The sequence below is a fragment of the Neophocaena asiaeorientalis genome, unplaced genomic scaffold, assembly GCF_003031525.2.
Source record: "Neophocaena asiaeorientalis asiaeorientalis breed wild unplaced genomic scaffold, Neophocaena_asiaeorientalis_V1.1 scaffold150, whole genome shotgun sequence".
NCBI classification, from domain to species: Eukaryota; Metazoa; Chordata; class Mammalia; order Artiodactyla; family Phocoenidae; genus Neophocaena; species Neophocaena asiaeorientalis.
The window spans coordinates 16,123,805-16,151,456 of NW_020176571.1; the positions used below are offsets into that span (position 1 = coordinate 16,123,805).

The 27,652-nt window shown below is 36.0% G+C and overlaps 1 protein-coding gene across 1 annotated transcript in view; it reads right to left on the reverse strand.

Moving 5' to 3' along the window:
• Nucleotides 1-11,663: 11,663 nt before the first annotated feature.
• Nucleotides 11,664-27,652, reverse strand: part of SLCO1A2 (solute carrier organic anion transporter family member 1A2) — a 64,934-nt gene continuing 48,945 nt past the window's right edge. The window contains exons 13-16 of the mRNA XM_024733214.1: nt 24,856-25,028; nt 19,167-19,231; nt 18,499-18,616; nt 11,664-12,638 (exon numbers count right to left, since the gene is read on the reverse strand). Of these exons, the coding sequence (XP_024588982.1) occupies nt 12,422-12,638; nt 18,499-18,616; nt 19,167-19,231; nt 24,856-25,028 (573 nt within the window). The 3' untranslated portion in view covers nt 11,664-12,421. The remainder of the gene's footprint in view (nt 12,639-18,498; nt 18,617-19,166; nt 19,232-24,855; nt 25,029-27,652) is intronic.

A 27,652-nucleotide genomic window follows, 5' to 3' on the forward strand; every position in this document is an offset into this window, starting at 1 on the left:
TTTTTTTTCTTGATGAGCTTACACTTTAAAGGGGAAGAAGAACATTAAGAAGATTAAAGAATAAAATGTTATAAAGTTCTATAAATTAAAAGAATATATTTATATGTGATATGTGCAGTGAAGGAAAGGAACATTAACACATATACAGTAGATTATTTGATCTACTTCAGAACCCAGGAATCCAAAATAAATATTAATATTTAATTCAATGGCATTTATTAAACATGAATACAGATCCTAGGGGAAAAAATTCAACAGAGGTAAGAATATGATAAGTAAAATTTTCAAGGAAGCAAAATAATGCAAGATGTAGTTAAAATATGCATTGGATAAAATTGAAAGAAGACAATGGCCAAAACCCCAAATCCATGATAAAGAAGATACATTTGAAAAATCTGTGAAAATATGGAAGAAAAAGGTAAAGAAACAATTTGTAAAAGAAAGGTAGGTGACTTAGAGGACAAACTAAAGCACCAACCTAAGAAATCTATTTTTGAGGAAGAAATCAGAGTTGGAAAAGAAGCATTAATCAGAGATGTAGTGGAAGAATGCCTTCCTGCTCTGAAGAAAGACTTGAGTATCCAGACTGAGGTCTCCTTATTTACACCATGTCTTCACACTCCCTTCCATTTTCATGCAATGGGATCTTTGATCATGATATTTCTCTCTCCTGAAATACTCTTTTTTACCATGTAACTGCTTCTCAGAATTCAGATCTAAGCTTAATCACCATTCCTTCAATGTCTCAGAATTCTTAATTGGTGAGAAATTTTCCAGTATATTTGTAGTAATGCAGCACTTATCAAAATGGTAATTTTACATTTATTATGATTATTTAATACCTGTCTGTCTCCCCCACTAGTCATCAGCTCTAGGAAATTAGGAAGTGAACTCATTTTACCTACTTATTTTATTCCCAAGATCTAGCTTGGTGCCAGACAAATAGGTGCTTTATCAATTATTTTTGAAAGAATGAATGAGTGAATGAGTAAATGAACTCCAAAAATGCCAGTCACATGAATGTTATAAATAAGAACTAAAAATGTGCAAAAATAAAAATAGCTGTATTAAGTCATTGGATAGGGAGTGATGATTTCTGATGTTTTGAAGATTTTCTTTAATATCTTTCAACAAAAAAAAAATTTTTTAATGTCAAAAAAGTGGTTTTTGACTGCCATCTACATGCTAAGCATGAGATAAAAACATTTATGAAATAGAATCTTGGCCCTTTGGGAGCCCACAAATGAGGTGGAGAATAGGCATATAAATGTAGGATAATATACACTGTAATCAATACTATAATAGAATAAAAAAGTGTTCATGTGTCTCATTCATAGGGACCATGCTAGTCTCTCTGTTGCAATTTCAACATATATATTTCTGGAGATTTTACCCCCTCCAAAAAAAGTATTGAGAGTTTATCACAACAAATTTGGCAGTGGCCATTGTCACTCTCCTCTTGCATGCCTTCTACCCTTCCTAAGTAGACTTGCTCACCACCTGGAAACCAAGAAGATGATTAGACAAGCAGTGTGATTTCCCCAACACCAACTCCAAACCTGACTGTCATAGTTTATAAGACTAAAACGTTTTGTAAAGGGAGTGTTGGTAGAAGTAGTTGAAAGGTAGAAATTTAAAAATTATCACTAAAAAACAACAACAACAAAAACCCACAGACACACCTCTGACTCCCAACCAGTCTCCATTGTTAAACTCGAGGCTGTTTCAAGTTCTATCCTTAGAAGCTTATACCTTTGAATTGAGACTTTGTTTAGATTGGAAGAGATCATATATTTATCAGGTACTTCACAGTAGAAGTGAGATTCTAATCATTTTAAAGCAATAGGTTTTTAAAAGGAGTGGAAATGGAAAACAATGAAGATATTCAGAAAGCAAGAGCAAAGGTAACAGAAAAGTGAGATGATTAGCACCAAAAATCTTTTGTCTATTCCCCATTTTGTTTAAGACTGATCTTACCAATAATGATTCTATACATTTAAACCCTCTGTAAAAATGTTCCTTTGAGTCACATTCATCTTTAAAAACCCTTCATTTGTTTAATGATTCTAATAATATGTCTGTACTCTGTTTTATATCTGAGTTTGGTTTGGATGATTGCTTTGCCTATTCAGACTGTGTTTTTTATTACCTTTTTATGTCATAATTTTTTGTTGAAGGTCATAAATGTAGTATAGGACAGTTGATACAGAGGTAAATATTTTTCCTACTTGGAGATGAGCACATCTTTCCTTCTACTAGGCCTGTAGCATGGGGTTTCTATCAGGAGTGGGGCTGGGTTTGAAGTCTGTTGTTGCTATGGTTACCCTCAGTGCATCAAGGGCTTCAAATTCCTCTAGGGAAACCTTGTATTTAGGGTCTACTCCCCATGTGGATTTGGTTCTCCCTTTGCCCTGTTACCCACAAACAATCTGTCTCTTGCTGCTGTCCCCAATATATCCCACTTTTATTTTTACTGTATGCTTGGGGTTTATATATATAATTTATTTATTTAGTTTTGGCTGTGTTGGGTCTTCGTTGCTGCTCGCGGGCTTTCTCTAGTCGTGTGCTACTCTTCATTGCGGTGCGCCGGCTTCTCACTGCGGTGCTTCTCGTTGCAGAGCAGGGTTCCAGGCGCGTGGGCTTCAGTAGTTGCTGTGCGTGGGCTCAGTAGTTGTGGCGCACAGGCTTAGTTGCTCCGCGGCATGTGGGACCATCCTGGACCAGGGCTCAAACCCGTGTCCCCTGCATTGGCAGGCGGATTCTTAACCACTGTGCCACCAGGGAAGTCTCTGTATGCTTGTTACCATGGGTGGACGTGGATATGGAGGAGGGAGACAGGCAGACTGGGTAAACCAGCGTTTGCGGGTGACGTGCCCCTCTCCCAGGAGTGGAGCTTTTCTTCCTGCTTTCCTTCCCAGCTGCGGGAGTTTTCACCAGCACCCTCAAGCTACAGTTTTTGTTGACCATCCCCACTGAAGAGAAAAGCTTCCATTCCTTAGAGGAGAAAAGGGAGACTGGTCTGAGCAGAATGGGAAAAGGAGCTGCTGTTCTGCCCCAGCTGGCACCCCTGGTGTCCTCTCTAACCTCCCCCGAATGGCTGGTGGAGGTTCTGAGGAATCAGCTGCAAGAGGTGTGAACCCCCTTCTGTTGGCCACCTTCAGGGGCTTCACTTTCTCATGCCAACCCACACTTGGTCTTTAGCAACTCATTAAAAATTTCCATCTGAATCTTGTACTGACTTACTTGGTATTAAGTGGTTTCTGCCCCAAGTCAGTAAATGTTCAAATCCTGCTTCTCCCTGCGGGATCCTGACTCTAGCTATCCAGTTAGCTGTTTATCCACTAACCTCAGCTCACTGATGGGTTCAAGAAAAGTTGTAATTTACATTTTTTCCAGCTTTTTCTTATTATAAGAGTATGGATGCAATACTGTTTCCTGCTCTCTGAATGTCTGAGCTGAAACCAGAAGTCTCACTTTTATTCCCTTGATGTAAAGGAAAGTGTGTTTCAGTTAACTTTAGGAATTTTCAAGACCTATTTGAATTATATGAGAGTACCTCTCTTCCTTTCCCTCACCTGATGCTAGTCAATATATTCTCCAATAACTAGGAAATTATCTATTTGGTAAACAATTCTAAGTACAGCTATCATTCTGAAATAGACCTTTCCTAAACTCACTCATTCCACAGGGCCAAGTCATCAGGCAAGAAGGCTTTTATTTTGTTTCTATTGAGTTCCTTCTAACTTCTCAGTTGAATTTTTTTAAGACTGACTGGAAATTTTTTTAAAACAGTGAGTCTGGTTTTGTTATGCTGGATTTTTTAACCCAAAGATTTATCCCTAGCACCTGTGCATAAAGAGTTCTAGTGATGTTCACCCAGCAATATCTCCCATATTCTTATGATCTGTTCATTAATATAAAGTCTCTAGACAACTGATAAGAAAATAAAAAATAATGCCATTAAGAATAAAGGTGGAAGAAAAGGTGTAATCTTGCAAATACATCTGATGTTTGGGATGACTACAAGAATATTTCCAATGTGGCGAAGTTGCTAGACGTTATTAGGTGTGTACTATGCTGGGTCTGCAAGGGATTTTTCTCCCAGGTCTTAAGGAAACATGCAGAGCTATGAAAAGAATGAGGTTTTCCACACATATTAAAGCCACTTAAATATGTCTTCCCCCATACTAACCATTCTAAGAAACTCAGCATAGTATATCTTTACTTTGGGAAGAATCTCTCTCTCTCTTCCCCTCCCTTCATAATTTCTATTGCCGTCATTTCATTTAGTTATCAAAAATGATACTGGTGAAGGATGTATATTTTTGTTGAAGTATAGTTGACTTACAATATTATATTACTTTCATGTGAACAACATAGTGATTTGATATTTTTATAGATTACATACCATACAAAGTTATTATAAAATATTTATTATATTCCCTGTGCTCTACATCCCCGTGACCTATTTATTTTATAACTGACAGTTTGTATCTCTTAATCCCCTTCCTCTATTTTCCTCCTCCCCCCGCCTCTCTCTCCTGTGGTAACCACCAGTTTGTTCTCTGTATCTGTGAGGCTGTTTCTGTTTTGTTATATTCATTCACTTGTTTTATTCTTAGATTCCTCACATAAGGAAAAACATACAATATTTATCTCTCTCTAACTGATTTATTTCACTAAGCATAATATACCTTCCAGGCCCATCCATGTTGTCACAAATGGCAAGATTTCATTTCTTTTTATGGTCGAAAAATATTCCATTGTGTATATGTGTATGTGTGTGTGTATATCTATATATACCACCTCTTCTTTATTCATTCATTCATAAACACTTAGGTTGTTTCCATATTCTGGCTATTGTGAATAATGCTGCTCTGGATGTTGGGGTGCATGTATCTTTCTGAATTCGTGAAGGATGTCTTTTGAATCTATCAAGCTTGATATTTCATTAGGATATGTTATTATTTTATTTAGAAATTGACTTCAACAGTGTTGGAGGATGGAAGGAATGAAAAATGCCCACTGAACTGAGAAGCCATCTTGAAACCGAGAAACAAGGCAGGCAGCTCAATATAATTAATGGATCAGTTTATTATAGGGTAACATTCACACGATAGGACTGGGCAGACAACGATCCAGAAGGGTTCACAGCTGCACTCACACTGCCAAGGGGCCACTGGGACGATTTTAGTTGACCTAGGGAAAGGGGTAGTTGCTTGGAAAGAGGACGGGCATTCCTAACTCAAGATTTATGAATGGGTAACTAGTCTTGTGGATGCTGAGAATACGTCAGGGAAGGTTTTCATCACTGGGGACTAAAGGCTACCTGTTCCTAGTGATTAGTAAACAGTATCTATTAACCATGAATCCCCTCATGACAGAGAAGTGATTTACTGTACAGTACAGTCCTGTGTAGAGTCAGCAGAAGGACAGGAGAAACTGTTAGTGCTCAAGATGGTATCAGTTATGCTAATAGCCATACACATAGGAATTACAGACATCTGAGGGCTTGAAGAGTCTTGTGATTTCCTTTTTATTTCATTCCATTTTATTTTAAAGTAACATTTGCTTGAATTTTTCTTAGGGCTGATTGCAAGAAAAGTTTCATATTTTGTTTTTATCACACACCAGGCTTTACTTCAGTAGCTTTGTTTATAATAAAGCTCTGAGTACTACTTGGGCCATTTCTATAATTTGTGCCCTGTATGAGTCACATATATAAGTCATATACATATATAACAGGCTATAAATTTGAGAACAGTTAAAAGGAAAGTAAGTGCCTTGTTTAAAAACATGAAAATAATCTCAGGCAGTTGTTTGTTGGATCCACAAATCTCTCGAGTAATAAATTTAAAAATTAGATACATGGTTCATAAATTTTAAAAAATCACTTCCAAGATTTCTTATGCCTACTATGTGGTTGAATAAATGTTAAAGCATTTTAAATATACAATCAATAAAAGAAGCTCTTTGTTTCTATTCATCCTAGAGCAGGAGGCAATAGGAAATCAACATAAATTTCAAGGCTACAATGTTGTGTAATAGCACTTATTAATCTCGACCTAGACCATAAGTGAACTTAGTGTAAAATACACTTAGCAATATGCATCTACTCTCTGGATACATAACATCCAACATAATATTCACTTTCTAAAATTTATCAAATATTCAATTGTTTTCTTCCCCTCCTTCCTTTCCTGGTCTTCTCTTTTCTTTCCCTTTCTTTGTCTTGTCCTTTTCCTTCCAGAATAATTCAATCCTGAGCCATTAGATGGGGCCAAGAAAGTAGGTATGTAGGTAGGTGCAGGTGGAGGAAAGCTGTTTAAGGGGAACTACAGGAACCTGAGTGGGTGTAAAAGCCCAGGAGTCCAAGCAGTGTTAGGAGAGTGTCCATAAGAGGGATAGTCTAGCATAGGTGTCAGAATCCAAGGAAGGGTCTATTAGTCGGGTTTTCCAGAGAAACAAAACCAAGAGGAGATAGATGATAGATAGATAGATAGATAGATAGATAGATATAGATAGATAGATAGATATAGATAGATAGATATAGATAGATAGATATAGATAGATAGATAGATAGATAGATAGATAGATAGGTAGTAGGGGGGTAGCCTAGAGACCCAGGGAAGGGTTGGTGTTGCAGTTTTAGTCCAGAGGCAGTCTGCTGGGAGAATTTCTTCTTCCTTAGGGGAAGCCCATCTTTTTTTATTAAGGCTTTTGACTGATTGGGTGAGGCCCACCCACACTACGGAAGGTAATCTGCTTTACTCAAAGTCTACTGATTTAAATGTTAATTTCATCTAAAAAAGTCCTTCACAGAAATATCTAGAATAATGTTTGACCAAATATCTGGATATTATGTCCCAGCCAAGTTGACACATAGCACCAACCATCACAGGAGTATAAGGGGTACATCACACATGGGGCACCCTGCCATGGGTGTCAGACCTGAATACGGTGAAGAAGACATCACTGTTGGGGAGAGCGGAGTGAAGGCCGGATGTGAGGTGTTGGAACCTGAAAAGGGTAAGAAGGGTTTCCGGGTAGGAAAAGAGCAGCTCAGCACCACATGGTGTTGGACTCTGCATGGGGTGAAGAAGGTCTCTGCAAGGAAGAGAGTGGCACCAGGGATGGGAGACTATTGTCAATATCACACTGGCTTAATTCCTTTAGCTTTATAGGTCTTAATATCTGGTGGTGGGCTTCTCCAACTTTACCCTTCAAGATTGCTTTGATTTCTTCTTGGCCCTTTACATTTCCATGTAAAGGCCAAATTAATCTTGTCAATATCCACATTTCAAAAACTACTGGGATTTTGTTTGAGATTTCACTGAACTTATAGATAAAATTTGGGAGAACCGACATCCTTAAAATATTAAATCTTTCAAGAAATGAACATGATGTAGGTCTTAATTTCTCTGAATACTGCTTTGCAGTATTGGGGGATAGAGGTCTTAGACACCTGTTATAAGATTTATTGCTAGGATTTCAATGTAGTTTTATTTTTTGTTTTTTGTGTTTTTTTGATGCTACACTAAATAATATGCTTTACTAATATCATTTCCTAATTGCTATTGATATATGAACAGCTGCATTTGATTTTGTGGATTGCCCTCGTAACCAGTGAACTTTGTTAAAATTCACTTAATCATGTTGATAGCTCATCTATAGTAACTTGTGGATTTTCTGCAATACAAACATGTCACTGATAGTTTTATTTTTTGTTTCTTTTCTTATCCTTACAAATTTTAATTCTTTTTCTTCCCATTTCTGTGGCTAGGACATAATGTTGAATAGAAATGGCAATAGTAGCAGGAAAGCTTTATTAAAATTAAATATCCCATTTAACTCTAATGTTTGCAGTAGTGCTTTTTTAAAAAAAGAAATCATGATCATGTCTGAAAGCATATCACATGGAACTTGTGAATTTTTTTTCTCATTCTAAGTAAATTACCACTTTTAATTTTATTTTGTATTCATCATTTTGAAATTTTTTATAGGCCTTCCTCTCACATTTGGTAAACTTAAAAGCCCACAAAACTCAGCCCTGCCACTGCTGGTGGCCGGGCTCTCCCTGTCTTCCTGCTACACCGTGTTTCATCATCTTTCATCCCTATGCTTTTGCCTCTTGGTGGCAAGATGGCTTCTTGCTCCTCCTTGAGGCCTAATATCTTCACTTCCAGAAGGAAGAAGGAAAAAGGGCAAGGTGTCTTCCTAGAAAGCTTTGTCTTCTTCTTTTGGAAAGAAATCCCTTACCAATTAGCATGCTTCCGCAATGTTTCCCAAAAACAGAATGGGAAGTTTTTGCAAAAAACTCTGATTACTTAGTGACTCACCATATGTCCACAGGGTTTGAAGTTACCGTGTGCTGTTATTTGTCGTTCTGTCATTGTCTTCTGTGTATGTTTATTCATCCTAATAAAATGACACCCGCTTGAATTTTACAGCCTACAACTTAGTTCATCACCACTTTCCTTACATACACACACCAAGACACATATCCTCTAGAACCAAGGACAGAAACGAGAAAAAAATTGCTCAATAAACATCCATTGGACGAAGTGAGAGAGTGACATGGACATATATACACTACCAAATGTAAAATAGATAGCTAGTGGGAAGCAGCCGCATAGCACAGGGAGATCAGCTCTGTGCTTTGTGACCATATAGAGGGGTGGGATAGGGAGGGCGGGAGGGAGACTCAAGAGGGAGGAGATATGGGGATATATGTATATGTATAGCTGATTCACTTTGTGATACAGCAGCAACTGACACAATATTGTAAAGCAATTATACTCCAATAAAGATGTTAAAAAATAATAAACTAAAAATATAAGTAAATAAATACGCACCCATTGGAGAACCTTTGAAAATCTCACAACTGGAGGACTCAGTTCTTCCCTTTCTGTAAAATGCCCTATTTTATTTCTTTTATTATTATTGTTTTTGCTGATGTGTATTCTTTATGAAATTTTTTTTCATTTTATTTTACATGCACAAGAGAAAAGAAATCAGAGTACAAAAGGGACAAAAATGAAAGGCAAATGCATTGTTCTTTGCTTTTCTTCCTGCTTCCAGTGCTACAGAGACAATCACTTCTCAGCAATTCTGATAAGATGTGTTTGCTAATTTTATCTGAATTTATTAAGCTTAAAATATATTTTAACTCCATGCTATAAAATATGAAGCATTCCTCTCCTCCCCTTTATGTTTTTTCCCAATTTTTGTGGTTTTTCTATGTACTTATTTTTAAAGTTCCCATAAATATCAGTTATATTGAGAATTATAAATAATACATTAAACCGTTTCTAATTCCATAAACTTAGACTCCTCACAGTATTAAATAAGACAATGAACGATCCTAGACTTCCCACTACAGCTTTCCTGCTGTTTCTCTCCTCTACTTCCGTCTGCTGTGCCTTTACTTCTGCCCTATCCTGAGGGAGGACAAATGCTCAGAATAATAACTGACTTCCCCAGGCCTCATGGACTTGAACAACAGAGGTCAGGAGAGGTCAGAGAGCACTCCAATACTCACTTTCCTCTGATTTTCTTTCCTCCACCAAGAAGTGTCAAAAGAGAACCCTAGAGTAAAATGCCATCATTCCCAGCAGGGGATAAAAGTGAGCCCAAGACACTGGGTCCAAAATCATGTCTCTCTGGGCCTACCCTGCTCCATTGAGGGTATTCAAGTGGGTGAACTGTGCACAGAGTTAAGACTCAGCTTTCTCTGATCAACTTAAACCCATCAATAGAAGTCAAGAAAGAGCCACAGGTACTCAAGTAAGATTTTGATTCTCCAGTTTGCCTCCATGACAAGGGGTCATGAGGAAGCCCAGTCATGACCCCTCCTAATTTTGACACTCACAGTGTCGCCAACACTATCTGCCTTGAAATCTATCAGGACTAACCTCATTATGTCAGTTACCTAAAAAGTCCCAGAATTCCAGATGGCTCTCGTTCCCCTTCTTCTAATTTTCATTCTCTAATTTCCATATACCTCTAATTATCAACTTTTTCTCTCAGACTCCAATTTTGAAATCTGCCCCCTTTCAGTTTGTCCCCTGGAACTCAGAGTCCCTCATCTCCAAAACTGTCCATATTCTCAAACTCATAAACCAGCATTCTCTTCACGGCTGCAGCCTCACCAAAATCTGGGTTTGTCCTGAGGACAATGCTTCCCCCAAAAGCAACTCATGTGGTAACTGTTGACTTTTTCTCACAACTCTCTGGATATAGGGTGAGTCCTTGCTCCTCTTTTAGCTTCCAGAGCATTCTCCCCATTTCCTCCCTTCCCAAATAAAGCAGCTCCAAGTTTCATGTCATCTGACCCTAACACACAACTGTCCCTCATCTGCCACACGTCCCCTGAGTTGGAACTCCTCACTTCCAATGGTTTTAGCTCCTCTCTCCAGTGTCAACACTGTTCCTGTCTTGAATCACAGTCTTGATGAAGTCTCAGACTTCGTGAGCAGAGAACTGAACTCTTAAATCTTCCCCTCAAACCTGTTCTACCCAGTCCTCTCTGTTGCTTTCTCCTTAAATGATGCATCCAATTCTCAGGAAATCATAATGGTCTGCAAAGTATACGTAGACAGTCCTTCAGTTAACTGGCCTATTTCCTGTCTAGCTTGTGGTCTATTTTCTGTCTAACTTGTATTCTTTGAACTTTCAATTCAGAGGTTCCTACCTACATTCCAGGCTCCTTCTAAGTGCATCCTGAATGACAGCTCCTGCCACCCTGTTCTATCCCTGGAGACACTCCCATTCCCTTTATATGACACATAAATAATCAGAGTATATTGATCACCCACTTCTCCAATCCTCCCTCTCCACATCTTCCTCACCCTTAAGGGAGTTGTATCATTGCATCTATATTGACTGTCCTTTCAGTGGGAGGGAGAATAAGAAGTAGATAAACATGGCTGTTCATTCTACTCTCTTGAACCAGAAACTCCATATCATCCATAAGTCCTCCTGTGTCTCTAAAATCCTTTCATACTTTTATTGTATCCCTAAGCCACAAAATAATAATAAGGCTAGATTTAGTTTTAAATGTACATCTTGAATTTTATTAACCTCAGTTCCATAACAGAAGCTACTTTTTAAACACTTCATTCTCTAAGAAGACGTAAAGAAAACTCGTGTTTGTGTTCTAACTTAGGACACCTTGGGTGACATAAACATTAGACTAAGGAGGCCTCCTGAATCTGGGAAACTGATTTTTTGGATAACATCTGGCAATACAAACAGCCTTTAAGGACTAGTGTCTTTCGGGACTTCCCTGGTGGCACAGTGGTTAAGAATCCGCCTGCCAATGCAAGGGATACGGGTTCGAGCCCTGATCTGGGAAGATCTCACATGCCACGGAGCAACTAAGCCCATGCACCACAATTACTGAGCCTGCACTTTAGAGCCCGTCAGCCATAGCTACTGAGCCCACGTGCCACTATTACTGAAGCCCACGCACCTAGAGCCCATGCTCTGCAGCAAGAGAAGCCACCGCAATGAGAAGCCGGCGCACCGCAACCAAGAGTAGCCCCTGCTCCACACAACTAGACAAATCCCATGCACGGCAACGAAGGCCCAACACAACCAAAAATAAATAAATTAATTAATTAAAAAATACTGAAAAAAAAAGGACTAGTGTTTTTCTAATATTGACCTTTCACACTTTGACTTAGACATTTGTTTTTAAGAGAGAGTTCAGTTGCCAGGTTTGAATTGCTGAAAAAAAAAATCCAACAATCTTTGCTACATGATTTTTAATTACCTGATTAAGTTTGTCTGAACAAAATGAGCAAATATATGACATGAGTCAAAAAGCAGGGAATGAATTGAAATCAAGTGATGGCATATTAGTGAGTAATCTATTTTAAAAGAATCATGTCTGGAATGAATAGGAGGAGGTAAAGAACAATTCCAAAATAGATTTAAAAGATTTACTCCTCTTTCACATGAAGTGATAAATTTGAATAAAATACTTAAATATTCACATAAGAAGATAAGAATTTCAGTCTCGAAATAATCCTGATATCAAAGCAGAAATTCAATGGAATTAAATAGATTTTCATAATGGGAAATTTTAAAATCACTTGGAAAAGATGTGGGAAATATGCCCTTATTTTGCATGAGTGAAAAGAGAAATTGCTGTTTTAACAATTTAACATAAAAATAAAGCTGGTTCTAATATCCTACTTTGAAGGTTGTTTATAAATGTCCCTCTGAGGAAAATCTCAAATGCCATTGTTCCTTCAGAAATAACCATCAGTGAACATTTTTTTACCTTGAGTAAAGAAAAATGTTGAGGTTCTTAAAGACAAGGAAATATTACCTGCAGTAAGTACCTCTATTGATTTTATAAACAATTAAGTTGTAGTGTGTTCTCCAATTCTGCGAAGCATGATATAAAAGAGCATTATAGTTTAGTTTTCAATTCATCATCATTCAAAACTTTGGAATTTTGGTCCGTCTCTTTGCCCTCATTTTCCTTCCCCGTAAACTTGGCCTCAAGCATAGTTTCTGAAGAGGCACTTTCCTCTGGTAGACGATGCTTCCTCAAAATAATGAGGATTAAAAAGGCTGGAATATAGCTTGATCCTCTTAGCGCTGCTGGCAATCCAAGGTAGATGTATCTATCAAAAAAAGTTAAAACATATTAACACTTATAAAGATAGTTTTGCATATTGTTAATTATTAATATTTTACTCTCATAAGGAGAGCGGCAGCTAATTGTTTTGCACGTCAACCTTATGAATTAACCTCATGAACTCACTTATGAATTCTAATGTTTGTTAAAATGAGTTTTGGGATTTTTTTTATCCAGACGATCGAAATTTATTTCTCTCTTTGCTAATCTTTTGTTACTGTTTTTATTTTATCTTTTTACATTGAATGGACTCCTCAACTTAAATTTAATACTGACAGGGATAGCAGTTTTATTCAATATTTAATAAGAATGCTTCCAAAAATCACCACTAATTATAATATTTACTCCTGTGTTTTCTTAGATGATCTTAATCAGGTTAAGGAAGTTTCTTTCTCCTCTTTTGAGTTTGCTCAGAGTTTTAGCTGTGAATTTGTAAAATATCACTAAATCATTTTTCTGTACGTAATTAGCAGAATATCCAAGATTATTATTATAATTCTATAACAAACTCTATTTGTTAGTTTTTATATCTTATTGGATTCAATTTGATAATTTTTTGCATGTATATTTACAAGTAAAATCAGCTTATGCTTTTTTCCTTATACTGAACTTGTCTAATGTCAATATCAAGGTTGCACTAGCTTTGTAAAATGAATTGGGAAATTTTCCCTCTTTTTCCGTTTCTAGGAATAACTTGTATAATGCAGGAATCATCAGTTCATTGAAGGTTTGTAATACTTGCCTTAAAAGCTTCTGGACTTGATGTCTTTGGAAGATGAGAATTTTTGACTGATTCAAAATTTGTAAATGGCTATGAAAATATTCATGTTTTCTATATATTTATAGTAAAATTTGATAATACATATTAATCTAGAAAACTATTTAACATGTTTCCAAATTATTATGTATAAAATTCCTAAGTATCTGTACTTACATTTCCTTTTTAGTTCCTAATAGTGTTTATTTATGCCTCTTCTCTTTCTTTATTTGCCTTTCCAGATTATTGTTATTATTAATTATTATATTTCAATCTTCTAGAAAACACAGGTTTTTTGGGGTTACCTCTATGGTGTGTAGTCTATTTATTAATTTCTGCTTCTTATATTCATGTTCTACTTCTAAAATTTTCTTTTATTAGGAAACATTTCAAGAATGCAGGAAAAAAAGAGTTAAGCATACTTGTACTCACCTTCCAGGTTTTTTAAATGATTACATTTTGCCATTTTGGTTTCAGACCAGGTTAAAAGAAAATATTTAATTCCTGTGATCCTACTACATTCTAACCCATCCCAGGTGTAACACTATGTTGAATTTTATGGATTTTGTTCCTAGTTTATTTTTATAGCTTTACAAAGTATGCATCTATCCATTCGTAATTTATACAATTACTGTATATATTTTTACATTTTAAATAATTGGCATAATCCTACATTTTTATTTTGAAAGTTCTTCTATCGGCCCACCATTTTAAAACTAGGCCCATACATGTAGTTCTACATCATTTATTTTTAACTGTTGAACAACATTGTGATGTATGAACATGAAAGCAACTCTTCTGCCCTTTTCCTGTTTACCCATTTCTGTCGCCCCTAACTTTAAAACCCTAATTATAGGAATGAAATCACTAAACAATTGAAACTAACTCCTGACTTAAGGCTTTCTTTAACGCACACCATGCTGTGCCTAGCCTGTTGATTCTTTTCCTAGTTAAAAAGAAGTAAGAGTGAAGAATTAAATAGATAAAGAATGGTTAGCTCTCTGCTCCCAACAGCACGCTTAGCAATCCTGCAGGCAGATCATTCAGGCAAGATAACATCCGAACACAGAGTCAGCCAGTCTGCACTCGGTGGGAATGATGCAGAACAATCTCCTACCAGATTGGCAGCTTTTCTGACTAAAGCACCTTTCCTTTCTACTGACACTGCCTCTCAGTGTATTGGCTTTTGAGTGGCTAGCAGCTGAACCTGAGTTCGGTAGCAAACACACCACGGCTTATTATCCATTTTCCTGTGGGACGCTTTTGTTCAAATGTTTTTAAATATCAACAAAACTGCAACAAACCTTTGTTGCCATGTCTCCTTGTGCATGTGAGGAAGAGTTTCTCGAAAATATGTGTAAGCATCTTAGAGGATGCGGCTTAGTAAATATTGCCCAAAGGTTCTTTTCAATAGTTTTTATTCACCGCCAGCAGTGTATGAGAGTTCCAGATGCTTCCAGTTTGTGTTCTAACATTCTTCACTGTCTATGGTGTTTTCTGTTGCAAACATTTAAAAAAATTTTATATGTAGTCACATTTGATAATTTCTTGCTCTCTGGTTTGTGTTTTTGTTTCAACCCAAACCCAAAGCAATAAGGATCATAAAGATATTAGGATCTATGGTTGTTGACGACCTATCTGCTATTGGTCTAATTGTTATTTCTTTATAAGCCACATGTTTATTTCTCTGGGTAGTGTTTATGTTTTTTCTTTATCTTGAGCATTTGTAATTTCACTCTGATATGTCTATTTAATTTATTCCATTAGGCATTTGAAGTGCACTTTTGATCTGAAAATGTATGACTCTATTAAATTCTAACGAATTCTAAGCCATTAGTTCTTTATCTCTGCCATTTCCTCTATTCTCTGTTCTAGAAAATTTCTGAGATATATCCTTTAATTGCTAATTGGTCTTTAACATTACTTATGTAGTTCATTTTTGTTGAATCAGTTCAAATCATTGATTTACATTCTAGATAAATTCTTTTGTACTCTCTTCCATTTCACCAATTCTTATGTTGACTCGAAATTTATTATGTATTTAGGATTCTTTTTATTTCACTGCTATCCATTTAATCTCTAATATTTCCAAGAGTTCTTTTTGATATTCTTATTTCTGCTAGAATTTTTTCATAATTTCTTATTAATTTTTTAATGGGTATTATGCCATCAATTTATGATTTTTAAACCTATCGAGCTGGTTAAACATACTTATTTTAAAGTCTTTGTCAGATTCTTATCTTAGATTAAATTTAATCTGGAATCAAGTCATGTTTCAATTGGTAGTTTATGTGCTTGTCTTTCTTACTGTTGGATTTATTCATGTATTTTAACATTTCAGTTTACAAGCTCTTCTTGAGTATTTTGTTGTTGTTCTTTGTTTATTTTGGTTTTCTTTGCTGTTCTATTTCTCTGTATTTACTCCTCCAAATTTGATCATTCTCCCTTTGCTTTTCCCTGTCCCCCAGGTTCTTAGGCCTTTCCTAGTTCTTTTCATAGTGATACTGGGAATGATCACAGAGGGAGTAGATCACTCGGTCTAGTTCTTGGGTGTATCTGTATCTTATTCCCTCCTTAGAATCACAGCAATAACGTGCAAAAGGGTTTCTTTTTAAATCTCTTTTACAATGAGGTTTGCATTGTTTTCCCATGATTGCTGTTAGTTGGGTTAAAAAAAATCACGATAGGGCTTCCCTGGTGGCGCAGTGGTTGAGAGTCCACCTGCTGATGCAGGAGACACGGGTTCGTGCCCCGATCCGGGAAGATCCCACATGCCGTGGAGCGGCTGGGCCCGTGAGCCATGGCCGCTGAGCCTGCGCGTCCGGAGCCTGTGCTCCGCAGCGGGAGAGGCCACAACAGTGAGAGGCCCACGTACCGCAAAAAAAAAAAAAAAAAAAAAAAAAAATCAGGATATATCTACCAATAGATAATTTTTGCGCGATTGGATGGTTCAATCTTCTATATTCTCACTAATTTTTCATCTGTATTTTATATTCACTTGTTGTAGAAGTGTGTTGAAATTTTCCTAATTGTAGATTTCTTCTTGTAATTTTGTGAATTTTTGTTTTATATATTTGAGTTTATGTTGACAGATTTATATGGATTCATGATTGCTATATATTTTTGGTGAAGTGCTTTTTTTATTATTAAGTAATACCCTTCTTTAATTCTATTAATTCTTTTCACTTTAAATTCTACTTTGTCTTACAGTCATTAATATAACCACAGAAGCTTGATTTAATATTTGTCTGGTATACATTTTCTGACCTTTATCTTCAACCTTTCTTTGCATTATATTTTTAGGCTCTCTCTTGTAAACAACATGTAGCTGGAATTTGGAAAACTTCAATACGAAAGGCATTATCTTTTAAGAAGCGAGTTCAATTGGTTTACACTTATTGTGAAACCTGGTATATTTAGGCTTTATTTTCAATTATTTTGTGTGTTTTTATTTTCCTATGCCTTACTTCCATCAAATTTTCCTTAATCCTTTCCCCACTTTTCATTAGATAGTAATAAATGTAAGTGATCATCCTTACATTTTTGGCCAATTTTTAAGTTAATCAGTATTTTGTTCTCAAGAATTGTAAAAGAGTCCTAGATCTTACCCGGATTTTAAGCTAACAAGTTAGCCTGCCATAGCTGCATGGAAACTGGCAGAAGATACAAGTCTCCTTGGTCAGAGACAAAGGACTTTTTTACAGTAATCAGCACAAGCTTCATGTTCAGGTTAGTTTTCATTCCCCAAGTCCCAAGTGCTGGATGTTATGCACACACTGCGTTCGGGTCACAGCTAAGCAATCCTGAGTTTAGGAAATCCCTATCATTTAAATGGGTTGCAAGCAAATCTGCCAACATTTGCCCCAGAGGGGGATGTTACCTTTATCATCCTGGACAGAAAACTCTGCTCCAGAGGAAAAGACCATTTTTATCTTCCAAGGTCACTTACTGTTCAAACATCTTTGAAAAGATAGTTCAGAACAAAAGCTTCTGCTGACAAGATATGCCAAAATTCAAGGAACCCATGAAGAATTGTCCATCAACATGTAACTCTTGTTTCTACATTGTATTAGTTTCTGATGAATTTTCTCATGAGTACACTTCATTGGTCACTCTAATTCACCTGACTGACAGAGGATGGTACCAACTATAATAATTTTGTCTGAAATATCATTTAACCAAAGCTACTATGAACAGGAATCAAAGCAGCAGGATGAGGCCAACCTACACTAGGGATCCTTGGCTTTCCTCAATTGTGATGCAAACCCATTGCATGCACAGTATGTATCTGTGCCCACCTCCATATTACCCCTGTGGAACTTTAGGGGAAAGGGGAACTGATGAAAACATGAATCACATTCTGTCTGCTCTCTTCACAGTTCTTGACATATATCCTTTCACTGATCAAGAGAAGACCTTAGACTATTTTAAATAATGCTAAATCATTTTTAGAAAATGAGTTTTCTTACTGCCCCATAAGGAGAAATTAATATAAATTTAAACAAAATCCAGGTCTCCAAATGGAAAAGAATGTGAAAATAAAAAGAGAAAATTGGAAGAGTTTTGTTAAAAAACAGGTTAATATTATCATATGAGGTTTGTTCAAAATCAGGTCTGTTATTAAAAAAATAATAAAGCTTTAAGAGACATGAAGAATATTGTGTCAGTGAAATTTAATAAGGGAGAAAAAATACCATTTTAGAGATCAGAAATGGATAGTGAAAGGAAGTAAGGATTTAACCTAGTAAGATGTTGAAATAATGTAGGATTAAATGGGGATACTTGCGAGTAATATAATTTAGATAGGTAGCTTTTGTACAGCCATGACCTTCAACAATATATTGATTGCAACCAATTTAAGGAACAAGCTTTTGAAAGCCACCCATGCTTATATTTATCAAGTACTTTGAAAATATTGAGGAAATAAAATTCTAGTATATAAATGAGAATTGGAGATACAGTACCACTATCTATTCTGGAAACAAAGGCAAAAGTAATCTAGTCCCTTGACAAAGAAAATGTTAGATATGAATGGTACCGTTTTACACACTGCCTATGCTTAGAAAGCAATTTAAAAAATTATCTTTACCTGAAGTTGGTGGAATCATATATCCTACATGCCCCTGACTCACCACATTTCAAAGTACCCCAATGCAAACATGTGGAGTCCACTAAAGCTCCAAAATATATAGGTGCGGGAATTCCAGCTACAATTAAAAGGGAGAAAGAATCCATTAGCAAGGTAAGAAGATATATTTTGTTTGGAAACATTTTAACTTTATTCGTAGAACAAATAAAGTTTAACAAAATATACATCTATTGCTTTAAATTTTACTTTTAGAAACTGGAAGTTACTTTTACTGTAAAGTTTTTAGATTATAAAAAATAAGTAATCTGAAGGATAAATGCAAAATAAAAATCATCAGTAGAGAAAAACACAGAATTAATGATTCTTTACATTTTTTTCTGCAATGTTTTGGGCCAATCACATGCACATTATACTTTAACAAAGCATTTCCTGTTCCTTTGCTTTTCAAATTGCATTGATGAAAAGTAGAATTAAGGTCAGATAGGTCTTTTTCAAATAAAAAAGAGAAGTTCTCTATTTCTTTTTGTTCTTCATTCTCACACTAATTACAAAGTGCTGTTTACAAGCAGAAGGGATATTTGCTAGACTGCTACTCCGAGGGAGTGATTTCATCTACTTAGTATTTAATAGTGATCTGATGTGATGTTGGGAAAAATAACTATTTTTACCTAATACCCTTGTGCAAAATGCATGTAATCCCACACCAAGAGACTTCTCTTCAGGCTTGATACACCTAAAAAATAAATGAATTCATAAATTTAAAAAGTAGACATTTAAAATCTACCACAGTTTCTTAAAAGAACTCTTTGTGTGCTAGTAACACACTGAGCCTTAGAAAATTTTCCTGCCTGCTCAGGTCTTGGTTATTCAAGGCCTGATTATCCAGTTCATAACCTTCACAGGAGCCCCACCTCTGGTCCTTGGCATTTTATCCATCACTTTTTGCTCATTCATTTCTATCATAAAGTTATCAAGGAAGAAAATGTTTCATATCAGTTGATTTCTACCCCAGTATCCTCTTCTTGAATAGTATTTCCTGATTCTGATGGTTAAAACTTTAGCCTAAAACAAGAACAGTACAACTCTAGGTGTATTTAAATTATTTCTATTAACAAAATACAGAAAAGCCAAGAATTTAAAAACATAAATGTAAGGAGAAAAGAAAGCCAGAATAAAAATTTTCAAAGGAAAGTGATGAAAACAATCCAAAGCAAACATATTTTAAGTGACTTGGTATCTTTTCAAGAGTGGCACAGATTCCTCCATTCTCTCCAGAAATTCCCTGATGTTTTCACTGTTGCCTGAAATTCCTATGAGTAGAAATGAAGACTGTAATTCCCCAATGGCACTTTTTGTGCTCCACTCACTTCATCAGCAGCATGGCTACCTGCTCCAAGAATTCACTTGGAGAGTTCCTCTGTATTCCCTTCCCTTCTTTGATTAACTCAAAGCTGAGAAAATGAAAGCAGCTTTCTTCACAAAAGGACGTAGTACATTTTTAGCAAAAACATCATATTATTGGCATTTTCTTGGCATAAGTATTTTACCAATTCAAATAACTCTTCAGCTGAGATACAGTTGATCTGGTCATTATCTATCTAACATGTAGGTTATTTAGACAGCATCAAGGATTTTACTGAGAAGGAAGTAAGAAAGGCCAGGAGACCTAGCATGACCCTCTTGCTCCCATAGTTACCATTTAATACAGAAAACAGGGCATTTAAATTTCACTGAAGAATTTTTCTTTCTCCTCTATTTCTAATATACCACCTTATAATCTCACAAAAGTATGAAATCCTTATAGCTAAGAAATTGTAAACAGTTTAAACTGTTCTCCAAATGCTGTCACTATTTGACATTGATAACAACATTAATTCTAGAATCCAGAAATAAGAAAGAAAAATTAAAATGCAAATTATGGGAAAATGCTGAGAGAAATTAAAATAGTTCTTAAAAACTGGCAGAGTAGCATAGATGTTGCATCCCTCTACCATCATGGTAGGAGATCCATGAAGATTCCACAAAAATAGAGAAAAGCATAAGTATATCCATAAAAATTCAGGGGTTAAATCCAACAATGTGATCTTGGCAAGAGCTGGAGGAAGAGAGTAAAGATATGAAGAGATATGAGAGCATGATTAAGTATTCATCTTAATAGAAAGTAGATATTATTACTGAAAAGTTTTGAAATTGATAAGTAAAACAGAAATGTAGCTAAGAATTTCAATAATCAGGCTAGCCATTGGAAAGATATGACTTTTAAAGCAGCAGAAGAAAATCCAATAAATACAATGGAAAGCAAAAACAGAAGCAAAAAGTCAAATAAATAGAATATATGAAATAAAGTGGCAAAAGAGCCCTATCACATTAATTACAATAAATATAAGTGGGTTAAACTCACCAATCTGAAATTACAAAATCAGATCCAGCATATTGTCTATAAAGTGAAATAGAAGATTGAAGATTGAAAAGAAAGGGAAGGAAAAAGGTGTAACAGGAAGCAGTGAACCAAAAGAAAGCCAGTACTGCAATTTTAATAAGAGACAAAATAGAATTGCCTGAAAGAAATGACTAAAAGATAAAGAAGAAAATTAAGTGCTGCTAATAATAGAAGTATAATGATAAAAACACATTTACATCCTACAATATAGCCTCCAAATATATAAATTAAAAAACTGACAGAATTATAGGAAGAAATACATCAGCAATTTTAAAAGATTTTAACATCCATCTTCAAAAAATTGTTGAATTAAGCAGACCAAAAACAAGCATAGATCTACAAAATTTAGATAACACAGTGATTAACTTCAATCAAAGAAATATTGAAACTGTATATCCAAAATGCAGAAGTTACACTTTCTTTTCAGAAACACATGAAACACTCAAAAATTGAACATGCATTATGCCCCAAAGAAAGCCTCAATATTTCCCCCCAAACCCCACATCTGTCAGATTATATTCTCTGAACGTGAAAATGAAATAACAATAATAAAGGATACCTATAGAAATTTCTCATAGATATGGAAATTATATAACACATAAATAAATTTTTGTGTGGTGGAGCAAACATAAAAGATATTACAAAAGAGTTAGAAGTAAACTTCATGGAAAATACTAGTTCAGATATAACTAAAGCAATACTTGCAAGGAAATGTATGATTTTATTTACATTAATCAAAATGAGCAAATTATCTAAGTGTTAAACTCAAATAGTTGAATAAAGAAAAACAGAGCAAGCCCAAAAGGAAAAAAAATTTTAAATAAATAAAGAGCAGAAATAGATGAAATAAAGATTATCAAAGCCAAAAACTGGTTCTTTAAAAAAGAAATATATATATATATATTCTCTGATATATATATATATCAGAGAATATCAGAATGATAAAAGAATATTATAAACACCATACACTAACAAGTATACAACTGGTGTAAGCAGATATGGAAAATGTGAATAGACACTAACATTAAATAAATGAAAATAATAACCAAGTATCACTGACCAAATAAGCCCAAAGTACAAACAGTTTTACAAGTGAATTCATAAAACTTTCAACAAACAGATATTTAATGCAAGTTGTTCCAGAAGTTTAAAAACAGAAAATTTATTTTGTGGGCCTAGAAAGATTCCAAAAAAAAAACCAAAAAAGAATAGAAAATAAAAGGTATGTTTTACTTATCAACATAGATATAATAATTTTAAATAAATTATTATTTAAATCAAATCATATATAAAAATATATTGTGATTAAGTATGGTTTTTCTTAGATATGCAAGCAGTTCAATGTAGAAAAAAACTATCACTTTTTTCCACTACACTAAAAGTACTGAGTTGGAAGATTATATGTAAATTTTTTCCTAGATGAAGAAAAATATATTGATAGTTGAATACTGATTCTATTATTAAAAACTCAGAAACTAGATGAAAACTCATACTAAAAATCTATAGCAAGCATCATATTTAATGGAAAAATTTTACATGGTTTCCATTAAAATTAGAAAAGAATAAGAACACTCACTATCACCAAATAGTTTAACACAGTTTTGGAGGTCCAAGCTGATGCTGTAAGAAAATTTTTAAAACCTAAGATGTGTAAGGTTTGGAAGTGAAGAGATAAAACTCTCCATATGTGCACATATTTCTACATAGAAAACCTAACAAAATCAACAAGTTATTAGAAAAATAAGAAAAGTTGCTGGATAAAAAGTAAACTTTAAAAAATCAACAGCATTCCTCTAAACCAACAATAACCAACTAGAAAATATAAAAGAAAATAACACCATGTTAAATTACAAATAAGTACATGTCCATATAGGTATGTTTGGATATATATGGGTACATATATATTTGCAATTGTACATGGTAACATTTTGTGTGTGTATATACATACTATATGTGTGTGTGTGTGTGTGTAGTATCTATAAAGGAATTTTTAAATAAATGGAAAAATTTTCCATGTTCACAAATATTTGATGTCAGAGTTTCTCCAATTAATATATAGAATCCATACAATCAAATTCATATGTGAGTATAAAGATCCATGCATTGATAGCTAAATCAATTTAGGAAGAAAAGAATAAGGAAGAGTGAAGGTGAAAGTGTTGGGTGGGTGAGGAAGAGCTACTGTATGAGACATTAACATATGCAATGTCACTGGTATGAGAACAAATAAACCGTGGAACAGAATAAGAATGAAAATGGCCCATGTTATATAAAAACTTTAAATACGATAAAGATGGCACCACAAATCAATGGAATAAAGACCTCTCATTTGTGCTATGATGCTGGGAAAGCTTCTTTATTTTTTGGAGAAAAATAACACTGAATATCTCTCTCTCTTGAGCCACACATAAAGATAGACTTGTGATGACTTAAAGAACTGGGTAAAGCTGTATAGCTGGTAGGATAAAATTTAGAGCAATACTTTTATAAATTAGGGATATGGGAACCCTTTTGAAATGTGACTCCCCAATACACAAACCCTAAGGCAAGAAAATTGTTAGATTTCACTACAACAAAATTTAGGATTTAATTTCATAAAAAATACTATGAAAAACTTCAAAGGAAAGATGAGAGACCAGGAAAAGATAATTGTAGCAAGTAAACAATATTACATTAATGTCTATAATTCACCAAGAAAAGTATAGGAATTATAATGAAAATGGGCAAAAATAATGAATAAGCATCTTGAAGCAGAAGCATTAATAACTAGAAAAAAGTTTGAAGAAATTCTTAAACTCATTGAATTAGGAAATCACATATTAAAACATCAGTGAGCTACCATTTTACACCCATTGGAAGAGTCAAAGTCAGAAAGTTCAATAATTCTAAGTGTTGGTGAGGCTATAAGGAAGTAGAAATTCCCATGCATTGATGGTACGAGAATAACTCATAAGTACTAGCAGTACTTGGTGAATTTATGTATCCATGTACCTTTTGAACCAAAACAAATTTATGGCACAACACTAGTTGTGTGAATATAAAACACAATACACAAAAAACTTAATATTTTACAAAGGAAAATATGTATTTAAGAACATATGTCTATCATATTAATATAGATGTCGGTGGTAATAGGAAGTGGGGAATGGAATGAAAAAAATTAAAATAAAGTGAAATAAAACAAGAGGGAAACCTTACCTCACCTAGGATAAACTATGAACTGAGAATTATGATCAACTTAACTCTGCTTCAAGATGAAGAAAAGAGAAAACAATGCACTTTGCTTACTAGGCATGTTTAGAATTGTTTACAAGGCATGAAGCTGCTGTAATTGGAAAAATACATGTAATAAACCTAAGTCTGAATCCTAGCTCTGCAATTTCCTATTTTCAGTAAGCCCTTCAATGTTTGTGTCTCACAGTAGCCTTATAAGACAGAAGATTTTTTAATTAAAGATAAAAGGAGTTCACAAAGATCAATTAACCTGCCTTTTGCCCTGTGGGTAGTAATTGGTGAAACTGAGACTTCCGACAGCTTTAAACTCTGCTGTCCTATAGGTTGAACTATAAGAAATGACAGCTAGGCAACCACTCTGTACCTAGGAAAATGATCATTTCATATGGTTTACCCTAAAATATAAATGTGTCTCTTCTTGTGTTAAACAATGAGAGGTTCACTAATTTAACTCTAAGAAATAAGGTAGGAAAGATAGGGAGGGAAATACCAACAGATAAACATTTTTATTGCTAACTTTAAAATTTGGTAAAATTCAACAATGCTTAACGGGAAAATCTTAATAACTGGTATATATAGAGCACCAGGTTCTTAGATACTGTGGACTTAAGTGGATTTCTTAGAAAAAGCTCCCTTACTAAATAACCAGAAATAAATCTAAATAAAGAAAACAATTCTTGTACCTCAGGAGAACCATATATCCAGGGATGGCAGATAAAGAATAGATGAAACTGCTGACCACCGACAAGATTAAAAAGTACTGGAGCATCATGGAACAGTCCTGTCCCTTGTCACATAGCCCAAGAACTGCAGATGAATTTCCTGGTGTTTGAATGCAGCTACAATTTTGGAACACCTGTCAAAAATAATATATTATCCTATTTAAGGAACGAAAGTTTTGAATACAAATCTCAAATATTTTCTGCATGCCCAATTAGGTCAAGATAGACAGTTTATTCCCTTTATTCTCATATCCTTTAATGTGTCTCAGGATTATCTCATGAAACAAAACATAGAAGGTGGTTTCCGAAAAACGGTATTTCTTTCTAAATCTGAGTACATTTGCAATAGCCCTGTTGCCTAAAAGTCATGCTTTTTAGAAAAACATGCTGTTTTGCCACATGCTAAATATGACAAATAAAATTTGCTTCAGAATGCTCAGTTGAAATGTTTACTTACCAATAAACAAAGTTTTATTTCAAAAAATATAGTTTATTTCACAAACAGAACAAAGTCAACCGTTTTTGAATTCTTATGTTCCCAGGTTTCAGTAAGAATCAAATTTGGAAGGTGGAGCTTCAAGATGGCAGAAGAGTAAGAAGTGGAGATCACCTTCCTCCCCGTAAATACATCAGAAATACATCTACATGTGGAACAGCTCCTACAGAACACCTACTGAACGCCGGCAGAAGACCTCAGACCTCCCAAAAGGCAAGTAACTCCCCCCATAGCTGGGTAGGGCAAAAGCAAAAACAGAGACAAAAGAATAGGGATGGGACCTGCACCAGTGGGAGAGAGCTGTGAAGGAGGAAAGGTTTCCACACACTAGAAGCCCCTTCGCGGGCAGAGACTGCAGGTGACAGAGGGGGAAAGCTTCAGAGCCGCGGAGAAGAGCACAGCAACAGGGGTGCGGAGGGCAAAGTGGAGAGGTTCCGGCACAGAGGATCGGTGCCGACCGGCACTCACCAGCCCAAGAGGCTTGTCTGCTCACCCGCCGGGGCGGGCGGGGCTGGGAGCTGAGGCTCGGGCTGCAGAGGCCGGATCCCAGGGAGAGGACTGGGGTTGGCCGTGTGAACACAGCCTGAAGGGGGTTAGTGCAACACGGCTAGCCGGGAGGGAGTCCGGGAAAAGTCTGGAGCTTCCGAAGGGACAAGAGACTTTTTCTTCGCTCTTTGTTTCCTGGTGCGCGAGGAGAGGGGATTAAGAGCGCTGCTCAAAGGAGCTCCATAGACGGGCGCGAACCGCAGCTAAAAGCGCGGACCCCAGAGACGGGCGTGAGACACTAAGGCTGCTGCTGCCGCCAGCAAGAAGCCTGTGTGCAATCACAGGTCACTATCCACACCTCCCCTCCTGAAAGCCTATGCAGCCCGCCACTGCCAGGGTCCCGGGATCCAGGGACAACTTCCCCGGGAGAACGCACGGTGCGCCTCAGGCTGTTTCAACGTCACACCGACCTCTGCCGCCTCAGGCATCCGTACCCCGCCCTCCCACCGGCCTGAGTGAGCCAGAGCCCCCGAGTCAGCGGCTCCTTTAACCCCGTCCTGTCTGAGCAAAGAACAGACGCCCTCAGACGACCTACACGCAAACGTGGGGCCAAATCCAAAGCTGAGCTCCGGAGCTGTGCGAACAAAGAAGAGAAAGGGAAATCTCTCCCAGCAGCCTCAGATACAAAACTTTTTTTTAATAAGTATTTTTTATTTAAATAACTTTATTTTATTTTATGTTACTTTATTTTTTTTTATCTTCTACTTTCTTTCTTTCTATTTTTTTCTCCCATTTATTCTGAGCTGTGTTGATGACAGGATCCTGGTGCTCCAGCCAGGTGTCAGGGCTGTGCCTCTGAGGTAGGAGTGCCAAGTTCAGGACACTGGTCCACAAGAGAGCTCCCAGCTGTAAGAAATATCAAACGGTGAAAATCTCCAGGAGATCTCCATGTCAATGCCAAGACCCAGCTTCACTGAACGACCAGCAAGCTACAGTGCTGTACACCCTATGCCAAACAACTAGCAGGATAGGAACACAACCCCATCCATTAGCAGAGAGGCTGCCTAAAATCATAATAAGGCCACAGACACCCCAAAACACACCACCAGACGTGGACCTGCCCATCAGAAAGAAAAGATCCAGCCTCATCCACCAGAACACAGGCACTATTCCCCTCCACCAGGAACCCTACGCAACCCACTGAACAAACCTTAGCCGCTGGCGACAGGCACAAAAGACCTACAATAACAAACCCAAAACAATTAAGAAAATGGGAATAGGAACATATATATCGATAATTAACTTAAATGTAAATGGATTAAATGCTCCAACCATAGACACGGACTGGCTGAATGGATACAAAAACAAGACCTGTATATATGCTGTCTACGAGAGACCCACTTCAGACTTAGGGACACATACAGACTGAAAGTAAGGGGATGGAAAAAGATATTCCATGCAAATGGAAATCAAAAGAAAGATGGAGTAGCAATTCTCATATCAGACAAAATAGACGTTAAAATAAACACTATTACAAGAGACAAAGAAGGACACTACATAATGATCAAGGGATCGATCCAAGAAGAAGATATAACAGTTGTAAATATTTATGCACCCAACATAGGAGCACCTCAATACGTAAGGCAAATGCTAACAGCCATAAAAGGGGAAATTGACAGTAACACAATCATAGTAGGGGACTTTAACACCCCATTTGCACCAATGGACAGATCATATAAAATGAAAATGAATAAGGAAACACAAGGTTTAAATGAA